Source organism: Hippopotamus amphibius, chromosome 7, assembly GCF_030028045.1.
Source record: "Hippopotamus amphibius kiboko isolate mHipAmp2 chromosome 7, mHipAmp2.hap2, whole genome shotgun sequence".
Classification (NCBI taxonomy): domain Eukaryota; kingdom Metazoa; phylum Chordata; class Mammalia; order Artiodactyla; family Hippopotamidae; genus Hippopotamus; species Hippopotamus amphibius.
Window position 1 is genome coordinate 71,588,024 of NC_080192.1, and position 14,048 is coordinate 71,602,071.

The 14,048-nt window shown below is 42.0% G+C and overlaps 1 protein-coding gene across 1 annotated transcript; it reads right to left on the reverse strand.

The window, feature by feature from the left end:
- Positions 1-250: 250 nt before the first annotated feature.
- On the reverse strand, positions 251-11,318 carry LOC130857630 (uncharacterized). Its single transcript, XM_057743358.1, has 4 exons — positions 11,270-11,318; positions 10,733-11,060; positions 1,216-1,289; positions 251-810 (listed from the first exon to the last, which is right to left on the reverse strand). The coding sequence occupies exons 1-4, from the start codon at positions 11,316-11,318 to the stop codon at positions 251-253; spliced, it is 1,011 nt and encodes a 336-aa protein (XP_057599341.1).
- Between the last annotated feature and the right edge of the window lie 2,730 nt (positions 11,319-14,048).

Sequence of the window (14,048 nt, forward strand, 5' to 3'; positions counted from 1 at the left end):
AGTAGAAAATTGAAGAAAGGGGAAAATACCAATTTACCAATATTCTGAAATATTATGCAGTGAAAAATATACCCCAAACTATTTATTTGCAATACATGTTAAACTTTTGTTGCCATATGTTAGTTTCATTTGTCCTGTTATTAGACAGGATGCATGTAATTGACACACATAGACAAGGCAGGAAGGATTAGGCTGAGCTTTCCCTCAGCCTGCCTTTCACATCACTGGTTGCTACAGGACACAGGACCCCCTACATCCTCTGCTGCTTCTGCCAGGACCAGGCTGTGCAGCTGACAGGCCTTAACGTGGTGCCTGAGGTGCAGCCAAGACACTCATGGGCCAGAGCCCTCAGCTGCACCCTATTCCTCTGAGATCTCCAACATCTTCCTCTTATACAGACGCAGAGAACCTGCAGTGAGTTCCCCCAGAGAAGCTGCACATTGGGCGGATGAGCAGCCCCAGGCAGGGAGGTTTGTGTTCGGGGCTGTACCACTGTGGGAGGAGATTGTGTACCTTGATAACAGTAATAAACTCCAGCATCCTCAGCCTCCACCCTGCTGACTGTGAGTGTGAAATCCATCCCTGACCCACTGCCACTGAACCTGTCTGAGACCCCGGAGTAACGGTTGGAAAGCTGATAGATTAGACCCTGTGGGGATTGGCCTGGTTTCTGTAGGAACCAACGCAAATAGGTTTTTCCATCGGTATATAGAAGGCTCTGACTAGACTTGCAGGAGATGGAGGCCGTCTCTCCAGGGAGGACAGACAGGGAGAGTGGAGTCTGGGTCAGCACAATGTCCCCACTGGATCCTAAAATAATGACAGAAAAGTACCAAGTTACATACAAATATTAGCAGCCATTACATTGTTTCCAATTTCTCATTTATTTTAGCTAAAATACTACTTTGTTTTACTCTCATTATCTGTGCTTTTGATCCATACAACAAAATTGTACAATCACAATAATGAACCTGACATCCGTGAAATGTAAAAAGGCCTCTAAACATCACCTACACTTCCCCTGTCACAGCCCTGACCAGAGCACAGGTCATTCTTCCTTCTGGAAACTTCCTGCCTTTCAAAGATCTAAACATTCCATGGCCATCTGCAAGACAAGTCATATACATCTAACCCCCAGACAGAGCACACACGGTGCGCAGTGCTGCCCCCAGAACTCCTCTCCCATTCTCCTTCTCCTCTACCCTCTGTGATGACCTGGGACCCAGAGCATGAGGAGCCCCAGGAGCTGAGCAGGGAACCTCATTTTCAGACGTTTGAGCTGAGGAGTCCTGATAAGTCAGAGCAAGACTGGAGCTGAGCTTTTATCTCAGACTCTCAAGGGAAGGGCCTCCTTAGGGAACAGCATGCAAATCCCCAGGTGGAGGCAGTAGTGGGGAAAGAGCCACAGGGAGTGGGGGACTCATGTGTGCAAAGGAAAAGAAAATGACTCTGTGTGGAAGGAATATCTGCAGCCTCAATAGAGATGAACTCCATGCTGTCTAAGGGGTAAAGGCACATAGTCGAATGTTTCCTTGAATTTTCTCTCCCAGTTTTCTAGTTTCTTACATCTTTCTCAGTCATATTATACTTACCTTTAATGAGGCTGAGTTTACATGATCATGGGTGATTTTTGTTCTTTTTTCATATTTATTTAAAAGAATTTTATTTTTTTTCTTTCTCATTTTAATTGAGATTAAAAAAAATACAGAAAAAAATGGGCAGATATCTTAAGTGTCCAACTGATGAAGGTTTACATACATAACTATCTGGATACAAATGTAGAATATGCCACATTCTTCAGATGCCTCACTCACACAGTTTTCAAGTCAATAACTACTCCCAACCAAGGACACTGTCATTCTGAGAGTTAGGGGAGAGGCACGTCTAACTTGGGGAACACTGGGGTTAGGGAATCCTGGGACAGAAAGCTGGAGCTGAGATGGATGGAGCACATAGAAGCCATGAGGGTGACTCAAAACCTGGAAATTCAGAAACAGATTGAGTTGAACAAATGTGGAGGCTCTGACTGCTTGACACTCACATGAAATTTAAATTTCATCATGGTTCTGTGTTTCTAATATACAGATATCTTTTGGGTTTTTAAGAATAAATATCAGAATGATTAAGCTTATCACAGACTAAGATTTTTTACCAGAGAGACTGAGGGAGAGACAGTTTTCTTAGACCCACAGACCAGCCCCTCCTTGGGACCCAGACCCTGCCTATGAATAAATGTCTGTGAGTTTGGCAGTGAAGTCAGGGCAGGACAGAACTGTGCTCCTGGTGCCAGGAGAGCAGGTGGCCGGTCCTGCAGTGGTCAGGGATGCTGAGAGCTGAGGGGAGAGAGTCAGCGTGGAGCCATCTGTGAACATCTCAGCCAGCTGTGCAGACACTGGGGACCTAATGATAGAAACTCCTGGGCTTGGGAGCTGAGCATGTTCCCACCTCCTTTAAGGACTCCCCACTGTTTCCTCCTCACCCCAGCTTGGTTCTACACTGAGAGGATCAGCTGCTCTGACCCTGATTCCCTGGAGGAAGCAGTTGCTCAGTTGAGAACAAGGGCTGAACCCTCATGGGAGGTTTGACTTTAGGGCCGTTACACTGTGGAGGTCCTAGTGAGGGTTCTGTGCACAGAAGTAACATGCAGGGTCTCCAGTCTCCACACTCTTGACTGTGAGTATGAAGTCTGTCCCAGACCCACTGCCACTGAGCCGGGCTGGGACCCAGGAGACATGCTGGACCCCCTGTGGATGAGTGGTTGAGGAAATTGTGTGGTTTCTGCTGGAAGCAGAGCAGGCAGGTGTGTCCATTCTTGTGGATGAAATGAGACTGGCCTTGCAGGAGATGGAGATGCTTCCTCCCATGGCCACAGATGAGAGGGATGGAGACAGGTCAGCACAACAGCACCCCCCCCCCCCCCCGGGAAACCAGGGAAAAGAAAGGAACTTAATTTGAATGCAAATGTGAAACAGTAGTTATTTAAAAAGTAGATGCTCCATATTCAGGTGTTATTTTTGAATAAATGTAAGTCAGTGTTTGGATTTCATCTAGTTTGTAAGTATCTGCCACTGGAATCAGTGTCTGATATACCATCCTTTGTCCTTGACTCAGTTCTCTCACAGGATAGATGCAAACAATCATCATAGCCCTCATAATAAAAATTACCAATAATTAAAAAAAAATACCATAAACATAGAGCACCAAGGCCAGAGGATCTGTCCCAGCAAAACCATCCTGTGCGGAGAAACCTTGTGGAAGTGTCTTCTGCCTGGATGAGTAGGATCAGAACAAAGTTTGGTTTTTTGCCTTAAACAACGACTGTTGTTAATTCATATGTGTCTCTGCGCAAAAGACCCCACGTTGCAAGCACCAGTGCATGAACTTCAATTAAAGACTCCATGAGATAGTGCTCAGTGTGACTCATGGGCTGGTTGTACACAGACCCCTGGGGAGAGGTTGAGCAGAGCCCAGGATTTGGGGATGGATAACATGGGACTCACTTGCTACTCTGGGGTTTCAAGGTGATCTGAGGGGTCAATATGGGAAGAGAAAAGAGTCAGAAGGTTGTGATTTTTAATTTGATGTCGATAGCTATCCTGTATGTTTGTTTTTCCCTCCCGAATGTAAGTACTGGTATAAATATAACCCAAACGATGTTTTTCCATTATTTTATTCATAGAATAGTTTTGTTTCTCTGTGGCACATGGAATATTGATGGCTGGGTACCTCCTTTGTCAATGGGAGTGTCTACAGCAGTGTCTCCAGAGGGTATGGAATCTATTCCTGTCTCACCATTGATCACATGCCTTGAGGTGGGAGGAAAACTCTTCAGAAACTACAGCACAGAGACTCATCCACACAGGACCAGATTTAAATGATGACATTTTGTATTTTGACTGTCAACAAATGGGGAAAAATAGTTGAGGGTGTTGGGGGTGAGAATTAGTGCATTGGGTATATGGGAGGAATGTGGACTGTTTTGGCCAGAGAGTAAGTCTTTGTCGACTGTGTACCTCAAGATGGTTCTAATAAAGTCTCCCATCTAATAAGTTCCTTTAATAGTGTGCTGTTGACACCTCCTATTGAATCTACAGACATATTTTCTCCCTTTGAATCTGGATGGACCAGGGGTTGTGGTGGAAGTAATACGTTGCATCCCCTGAAGTTATAAGAGGTTATAGAGGCTGCATAACTCCTGCCAGTACACATGGGGGAGGTGTAATGGAGCCCAGCATTCATATACACAGGCTAACTGCCTTAGATGAGCCCATGAGCATCCATTATGATACCTTGGAAATGATGACCTCCCCAGCCACCATACGACTGCATCCACGTAAGAAATAACAAACAGGAACCTTGGTTATAATAGTGCAATGATTGCAGTTTTCATATGCTCTATGTCTTTTCTTTGGGTTATAAAGACTTTCTTATACTATTTTTTATGATGTTTCTTCAAGTTTGACACTAGGCCAAAATAAAATTTATTAAAAAATAAGTTCAATAAAACCAGAGGGATACGTATAAAATGTCATTGAAAGAAAATAAGAAAAACCCAAGAAATGTAAAGTTATACCATGTTCATGAATTGGGAGACCTAATATTGTAAATATGATAATTCTCCCCAAATTAGTTTAATGCACTTACCATTAAAATACCTTTTAACATTGTTGATTAGTTTTGCAAATATTTGGACTTTGTAAAATAGAATCATATATAATAACCTATTCTGTTTCTAACATTTTCCATATTGTTATACTTCTGAGATTCACCCAAGTCCTTCATTGTGGTAGCAGTTGATATATTTCATCCATAATAGAATTTCATTGTATGTGGACATTTCATTTTAATTATTCATTTTTCTGTTCATTTGTAGTTAGGCTGTTCCTGGTTTTGCACTATCACAGATAAGGCTATCAGTGTTATTGTGCATTTGTTTCAGGGCACACTAAATGTGCTTCTAAATGGAAAGGCTGGACCACAGGGGATGCATATGTTCAGAATCAATTCCCCCACTTGTTTCACCACCTTAAAGTTCAAACACAATGTGTAATCATTCTAGTTGCTTCATTCCCTTCACTCTATTTGGTATTGTTAGTCTTTTTCATTTTAGTCCTCCTACTGAATAGTTAGTGATAGTTTTGTGTTTTTCTTTTGTATTTCTCTGCTGATTACTGATGTTGCGCACCTTTTTTGTAACCTTATTGGCCACTTGTATATTATTTACTATGTTTTGCTTCTTGAAAAGAGGCCCCTTCCACCTTGCCATTTAAAACTTTCAATATATGCATTGGTCTGTCCTAAATACTCTCTAGTGTTCCATTGGACAATTTGCCTGAACTCACACCCCTACTACATTCCCAGTATCCAGAAATGTAAGTCCTCAATCTAGTTCTTCTTCAGAATTGCTGGGGTTGTCCTAAGTCTTTGACATATAAGCAATATCATATGTTATATGTCTTTGTTGAACTTATTTCACTCACTATGACAGTCTCTAGGTCCATCCATGTTGGTGCAAATGGCATTATTTCATTCTTTTTATGGCTGAGTAATATTCCATTCTATATATGTGGCACATCTTCTTTATCCATTCCTCTTTCAATAGACATTTAGCTTGCTTCCATGTCTTGGCTATTGTATATAGTGCTGCAATGAACATTGTGGTGCATGTATCTTTTTGAGTTATGATATTATCCAGATATATGCCCAGGAGTAGGATTGCAGGATCATAGGGTAGCTCTATTTTTTAGTTTTTTAAGGAAACTCCATGTTGTTCTCCATAGTGGCTGTACCAATTTACATTCCCACCAATTTATATTCCCTTTTCTTCACACCCTCTTCAGCACTGATTGTTTGTAGATTTTTTAATGATGGCCATTCTGACTGGTATGAGGTGATACCTCATTGTCATTTTGATTTGCAGATGACATGATATTATACATAGAAAATCCTAATGATATTACCAGAAAACTACTAGAACTCATCAATGAATTTGGGAAAATTGCAGGATACAAAATTAATACACAGAAATCTGTTACATTCTTATACTCTAACAACAACAAAAGATCAGAATGAGAAATTAAGGAAACAATGACATTTACCATCACATCAAAAAGAATAAAATACCTAGGAATAAACCTACCTAGGGAGGCAAAAGACCTGTGCTCAGAAATCCATAACACACTGATGAAAGGAATCAAAAATGACACCAAAATATGGAAAGATATAACATGTTCTTGGACTGGAAAAATCAATACTGTCAAAATGACTATACTACCAAGAGCAATCTACAGATTCAATTCAATCCCTATAAATTACCAGTAGTACTTTTCTCAGAATTAAAACAAACAAACAAACTTAAAATTTGTATGGAAACACAAAAGACCCCAAATAGCCAAAGCAAACTTGAGAAAGAAAAACGGAGCTAGAAGAATCAGGCTCCTTGACTTCACACTATACTACGAAGTTATAGTCATCAGAACAGTATGATACTGGCACAAAAACAGACATACAGATCAATGGAACAGGATAGAAAGACCAGAAATAAACCCACACACCTATGGTCAATTAATCTATGACAAAGGAGGCCAGACTATGCAATGATGGAAAGACATGCTCTTCAACAAATGATGCTGGGCAAAGTGGACAGCTACTTGTAAAAAAATGAAATTAGAGCACTCTTTAACACCATACACAAAAATAAACTAAAATTGAATTACAGGCCTAAATGTGAGACCAGACACTATAAAATCTCAGAGGAAAACATATGCAGAATGCTCTCTGACAGAAATCAGAGCAGTATTTTTTTCAATCCAACTCCCAGAGGAATGGAAATAAAAACAAAAATAAACAAATGGGACCTAATTAAACTTAAAAGCTTTTTCACAGCAAAGGAAGCCATAAACAAAACGAAGACAACCCACACTGTGAGAAAATATTGGCAAACGATATGTCTGACAAGGGATTAGTCTCTAAAATTTACAAACAGCTCATGCAGCTTAATATCATCAAAACAAACAACCCAATCCAATAATGGGCAGAAGACCTAAACAGGAATTTCTGGAAAGAAGACATACAAATGGCCAAGAGGCACATGAAAAGATGTTCAAAATCGCTAACTATTAGAGAAATGCAAATCAAAACTACAATGAGATATCACCTTACACCAGTCAAAATGGCTATCATCAAAAGATGCACAAACAATAAATGCTGCAGAGGGTGTGGAGAGATGGGAACCCTCCTACACTGTTGGTGGGAATGTAAATTGGTACAGCCACTATGGAAAACAGTATGGAGGTTCCTTAAAAAACTAAAAATAGAACCACAATATGATCCAGCAATCCCACTCTTGGGCATATATCTGGAGAAAAATGTGGTCCGAAAGGATACATACACCCCGATGTTCATTGCAGCACTGTTTACAATAGCCAAGACATGGAAGCAACCCTAAATGTCCATTGACAGAGGAATGGATAAAGAAGATGTGGCACATATATACAATGGAATATTACTCAGCCATAAAAAGAATGAAATAACACCATTTGCAGCAACATGGGTGGACCTAGAGATTGTCATACTGAGTGAAGTAAGTCAGACAGAGAAAGAGAAATATCATATGATATCGCTTATAAGTGGAATCTAAAAAGAAGTGATACAATGAACTTACTTATAAAACAGAAACAGACTCACAGGCTTAGAGAAAGAACGTATGGTTATCAGGGGAGAAGGGTGGAAGTAGGGATAGTTAGGGAGTTTGGGATTGACATATACACACTGCTACATTTAAAATGGATAACCAACAAGGACTTACTGTGTAGCACAGGGAACTCTGCTCAATATTATGTAATAACTTAAATGGGAAAAGATTTGAAAAAGAATATATATGTATATACACACACACACATAACTGAATGGCTTTGCTGTACACCTGAAACTATTACAACATTGTTAATCAACTATACACCAATATAAAATAAAAAGTTAAAAAAAAGAAAATAAGAAAAACCCAATAAATGGAAGGTTATACCATGTGCATGAATTGGGATCCCTAATATTGTAAACCTGATAGCTCTCCCTAAATTACTTTAGCGCATTCATCATCAAACTACCCTTTAACATCATTGATTAGTTTTCCTAATCTTTGAACTTTGTAAAATGAGAATTTTATAAAATGATCTATATTGTTTTTAACTTGTTTTTCATATGGTTATACTTGTGAGATTCACCCAGGTTCTTCAACATAGTGGCAGCTTATATAATTCATTCAAACAGAGAATTTAATTGCATACATATATATTATTTTATTTAATTGTTTTATGTCCAATTTTATTTAGGCTGATCCTTGTTTGGACTGTCACAAATAATGCTATGATTGTTATTGTGCAATGGTTTCAGGGCAAATCTGTGTGTGCTTCTAAGTGGAAAGGCTAGACCACAGGGGATGTAGATGTTCAGAGTAAGTTCTCCAACTTGTTTCACCATCTTATATTCCCAAACACAATGTGTCAGCATTCTAGGTGCTTCATTCTCTTCACTCTATTTGGTATTGTTAGTCTTTGCAGTTTCAGCCCTCCTACTGAATATTTAATGATAGTTTTTGTGATTTTCATTCATAGTTCTCTGATGATTATTGACATTGAACACCTTTTTGTATGCTTTTTGGCCACTTGTATGTGATTTACTATGTTCTGCTTCTTGAAAAGAGGCCCCTTCCACCCTGCTTTGCAGGTTCACCTTTCTTATTAAAAAGTATCAATACACAAGTAGCACATGAAGCTCAATATCAAAAAAACAAACAACCCAATCCAAAAATGGGCAGAAGACCTAAATAGACATTTCTCCAAAGAAGACATACAGATGGCCAACAAACACATGAAAAGATGCTCCACATCACTCATCATCAGAGAAATGCAAGTCAAAGCCACAATGAGGTATCACCTCACACCAATCAGAATGGCCATCATCACAAAGTCTGGAAACAACAAATGTTGGAGAGGGTGTGGAGAAAAGGGAACTCTCCTGCACTGTTGGTGGGACTGTAAGTTGGTACAGCCACTATGGAAAACAATTTGGAGGTTCCTTAAAAAACTACAAATAGAACTACCATATGATCCAGTAATCCCACTCCTGGGCATATACCCAAAGAAAACCATAATCCGAAAAGAAACATGTACCATCATGGTTATTGCAGCACTCTTTACAATAGCCAGGACATGGAAGCAACCTAAATGTCCATCAACAAATGAATGGATACAGAAGATGTGGCATATATATACAATGGAATATTACTCAGCTATAAAAAGGGATGAGATGGAGCTATATGTAATGAGGTGGATAGAACTACAGTCTGTCATACATAGTGAAGTAAGTCAGAAAGAGAAGGACAAATATTGTATGCTAACTCACATATACGGAATCTAAAAATGGTACTGATGAACTCAGTGACAAGAACAAGGATGCAGATACAGAGAATGGACTGGAGAACTCGAGGTATGGGAGGGGGCGGGGGGTGAAGGGGAAACTGAGAAGAAGCGAGAGAGTAGCACAGACATATATATACTACCAACTGTAAAAGAGTCAGTGGGAAGTTGTTGTATAACAAAGGGAGTTGAACTCGAGGATGGAAGATGCCTTAGAGGACTGGGGCAGGGAGGGTGGGGGGGACTCGAGGGGGGGGCGTCAAGGAAGGGAGGGAATACGGGGATATGTGTATAAAAACAGTTGATTGAACCTGGTGTACCCCCAAAAAAATAAAAAAAATAAAAAAATAGATAGCTAGTGGGAAGCTGCTACAGAGCACAGGGAGATCAGCTCAATGCTTTGTGAAGACCTAAAGGGGTGGGATAGGGAGGGTGGGAGGGAGGCTCAAGAGGGAGGGGATATGGGGATATATGTATATATAGCTGATTCATTTTGTTGTACAGTAGAAACTAACACAATACTGTAAAGCAATTATACTCCAATAAAGATGAAAAAAAAAAGTACCAATATATGCATTGGTCTGTTTCTAAACACTTTCTTGTGTACCATTAGACAATTGGCCTGAACTCACACCCCTACTACACTCCCAGTGTCCAGAAATGTAAGTCCTTAATCTAGTTCTTCTTCAGATTGGCTGGAGTTGTTCTAAGTCCTTGACATTTCTGTGTGAAATTTAGAATCAGCTTGAAAATGTCCATTTAAAAAATAATTGGAATTTTGTTTGGGGTTTCATTTAACAGATACATCAATTTGCAAATATTTGTCATCTTGACAATACTGTGACTTTCAATCATTTAACATATTATAGTCTTCCACTTACTTAGATTCTCTTTGATTGCTTTGATTTCTTTGAATTATAGTCTGGAGCTTTCAGTATATTTCTCAATTTTTTTCTTAACTATTCCATGTTTGATACTATGGTAAGTGAAGTGTTTTATCATTTTAATCTTTCAGAATTTGCTCCAGTTATATAGAAATCAAATTCTTTTTTGTGTACTGACTTTGAATACATTGATTGCTAATTCTTTTACTAATTCTAATAGTTTCTTTGTAGACTGTTTTGAATTTTCTCTGCATATTATTCTCTTGTCTAAAGAAAAATCAAGGAATCTGAGGCCAAACCTTGTCATGAAATAACTTTTCAGAACTTTAAGGTTTCCAAATAAATGTAGAGATGCTAAAACTGAGCAGTCAGCTCAGCAGCTGCTTATAAGGGAAGCAGCTGGTATATCAAATAAACACTGGAAGGTCTCACAGAGGTTCCTGTGTCATGTTGAAACACTGTGGACGTCTGCTGTTATGCTGGTAACAGTAACAACCTGCAGCATCTTCAGGCTCCAGGCTGCTGATGGTGAGGGTAAAGTCTGTCCCCAACCCACTGCCCCTGAACCAGGCTGGGATGCCAGAGGCCCTGGTGGAAGCACCATAGATGAGGAGCCTGGGGGCCTGTCCAGGTTTCTGCTGGTACCAGGCTAAGTATGTGCTGACACTCTGACTGGCCCTGCAGGTGAGGGTGGCTCTTTCCCCTGGAGTCAATGATAGGGAGGCTGGAGACTGTGTCAACATGATTTCTCCAATGGTATCTGAGATTGGAAAACAAAACAAAACAAAACAAAACCAAACCAGACAAGTCACCTTGTAATCTAGATCATATCTAATGTCTTCCCAGCAGATTCAGAATCTCTGATCTACATCGAGGTTTAATTATTGTGCTTGTGCAGCAGAGCTCCCAGGAGGAATAAACTACATGGGCAGTTTTCACTGACATGCAAAACCATCCCTGTTCTCTCACCTGGGAGCCAGAGTAACAGGAGGCAGAGAAGCTGAGCTGGGGCTTCCATGGTTCACTCTGTGTCCTAACTGAGGCACATCTTCCTAGAGCACTGACCTGCGTTGATACGGGCTCCTGGCACAGGTGGGGCTGGGAGATACCTGCAAAGCAGCTGGGGTGGGGGAAGTTGGGCTTCCAGCTACAGAAACCATGTGCCTCCTCTTCTCTACACTTGAGCAACCCAACCCCAGGTGGTCATGTCAGAAGAGGCCTTTAGCTTGGCCTGAAGAATGATTTTCTCTCCTGTGGTCACAGAATTTATTTCCTGCATCCTCCTGCCTCACCCTTTCCCTGGACTCAGCCAGATGGTGTTTGGCATAATCCTACTGGAAACAAAATAGAAGCCAGTGGTCCCATTTCTGTCTTTCTACCCCTCCCCCGCCTCCCCCCCCCCCCATTCCCGTGCCTAGATGTCTCCCTTGGTCCACGGTCAGATCAGGCAGAAATGAAACTTGATCATAGTTTTATATTCCAGATTTACCTTTTATTTGATGCTTAGCAATCATCCTCAAGGACCCTGAAGCTGCCTTATCATTGTTAGAATCAGTAAAGAGTACCATCCATTTGGGCCCAGCAGTGTGGGTACAAGGACAACAAGCAGCTCTCCCGTGTTCACACCTACACACACCTGGTAATTATGTGACATAATGGATGCATTTACTAACTTTATTGTGGTCATCGTTTTCCAACGATGTAGACCTTAAACTTTGACAAAGTTATATGTCAATTTTATCTCAATAAAACTGGCAAAAATCGTTTGAAGAAAAGTCAGTAGTTATTCACGATAAAAACCAGCAAACAAGGAACAATAAAAAAAGAAGTCCCTTAATCTGATAAAGTTTCTACAATGATCCTAAAGGAACATCACATTCAGTGATAAAATATTGAAAACTTTGCCCTTCAGATTGGAAAAAAAGATAGAGATATCTACTGTCACTTCTTACATTCAAAATTGTACAGGAAGCCCTAGCAGATAAAATAAGGCAAGGCAGAAAAATAAAAGGCACACGTTTGGGAAAAAAAAGAAATTATCTTTACTTATGATAACAAAATGTGTACATAAATTGTTAATGAATCTAAAATAAACCACTATAAATAACAATTTAGCCAAGTCTCTGGATTCAATGTCAATATATAAATATCTATTCTTGATTAAAGAAGATTTAAGTAAATGGAAATTTTTCCATGTTCATAGAGTAGAAGACTTGATACTATTTTTTCCAAAAATTGGTATGTAGAGACAAAGCAATTCAATGAAAATTGCCTAATGATTGTTTTTATAAGCTAAGCTAATTCTAGAATGTATGTGGAATGTTCAATGACTTAGAATATCCAAGAGAATCTTAAAGAAGAAAATTAAGTAAAAAAAATGAATAATATGAAGATGGCAGCATGGGAAGACGTGGAGCTCACGTCTCCCCACAACTAGAGCAGTTGCCAGAGGTTGGTGGAGAACCTGAGGCCTAAGGAGACCAGAGGAACCCCTGAGCAACCAGGTAGGATGTTGGGGAAGTCAAGGGGATGGAGAAATGAAAATTGGACAGGACCAGCGCCCCTGGGGGGTGGCTGGGTGAGGGGGGAGGTTCCCACCTGGAGATACCCTCGGGGTCTAGGGGGATCAGGGGACCACATCTGGGTTTCTCCTGCCTGGTTGGCCAGAAGGCCTGCTGGGCTCCTGGGCCTGGAAGCCTGCTGGGCTCTCTAGCGGGTCCTCCACCCTCCAAGGCCCCCTCTGGGAGGAGGGGTGAAGAGGTAGAGAGGCGGACTGGTGGGGGGCGGGCTTTGAGATCACAGGACCAGGAAGCGAGAGGGTGTTTCCCCTGCCCACTCAGCCAGGGAAGCTGACTGGGCTCCTGAGCCTGGTCCTTCACTCTTGGGGTCTCTGGCATGTGAATCCTAGTGACTTGGGAGGGAGGTGGAAGGGGGAAGAGGAAGAGGGGCAAACAGTGGGGGTGGGAAGGGACTACCCAAGACTGCAAGAATAGGGGAGGCACTGCCGGGTATTCCTTCCGGGTTGATCCTCCACCTTCCAAGGGCCTCTCCGGGCCATTGGTCCTAGGGGTGTAGGAGGGAAGTGGTGGGGGGGAGAAGAAGAGAGATGGAAGAGGGGAGGGACCCTCTGGGATCAGAGGATGGGGGAGGATCGGAAGGCATTTCCACTGCCCACTGGCCCTGGAAGCCTGCCGGGCTCCCAGGCCTGGTATCCAACTCTCCAGGGCCCCCTCCAAGATGCACTGGTCCCAGGGGCATGGGAGCATGGCAGGGGAAGAGGGAAAGAGGCAGACCAGTGGTGGGACATTCCAGGATCAGAGGACCAGGGGAGGTGTGGAGGGTCTTTCCCCTGCCCACTTGGGCCCTGCAGGCCTGCTGGGCTCCCCAGTCTGATCCCTCATTCTCTGGGGCCCTCTCTGGCTGCACAGGTCCTACAGGCATAGGAGGGAGGGAGGAGAGGAGAAGAGGAAGAGAGGCAGACAGTGGTGGGGGGGACCTTACAGGACCGGAGGATCAGGGGAGATGCTGTGGGAAATCTCCCTACCCACTTGGCACCGGGAAGCCTGTTGTGCTCCCTGGCCTGATTTTTGGTCCTCCAAGGGCCCCTGTAGGTCTCACTGGTCCTAGGGGTGTAGGAGGAAAGCAGGGGAGAAGAGGAGAGGTGTGCAGGGGAGGGGGCCCTCTGGGATTGGAGGATCAAGGGAGGTGGGGAAGGTATTTCCCCTGCCCACTAGCCCTGGGAAACCTG

What these genes read in the sequence shown, in the direction of transcription:
- LOC130857630 (XM_057743358.1), bottom strand. Translation starts at nt 11,318, where the DNA reads ATGGAAGCCCCAGCTCAGCTTCTCTGCCTCCTGTTACTCTGGCTCCCA. An exon ending in CCTGTTACTCTGGCTCCCAG is followed by an intron (nt 11,061 to 11,269) that starts GTGAGAGAACAG and finishes TTCCAATCTCAG; the next exon opens with ATACCATTGGAGAAATCATG. An exon ending in CCTCATGCTCTGGGTCCCAG is followed by an intron (nt 811 to 1,215) that starts GTCATCACAGAG and finishes TCATTATTTTAG; the next exon opens with GATCCAGTGGGGACATTGTG.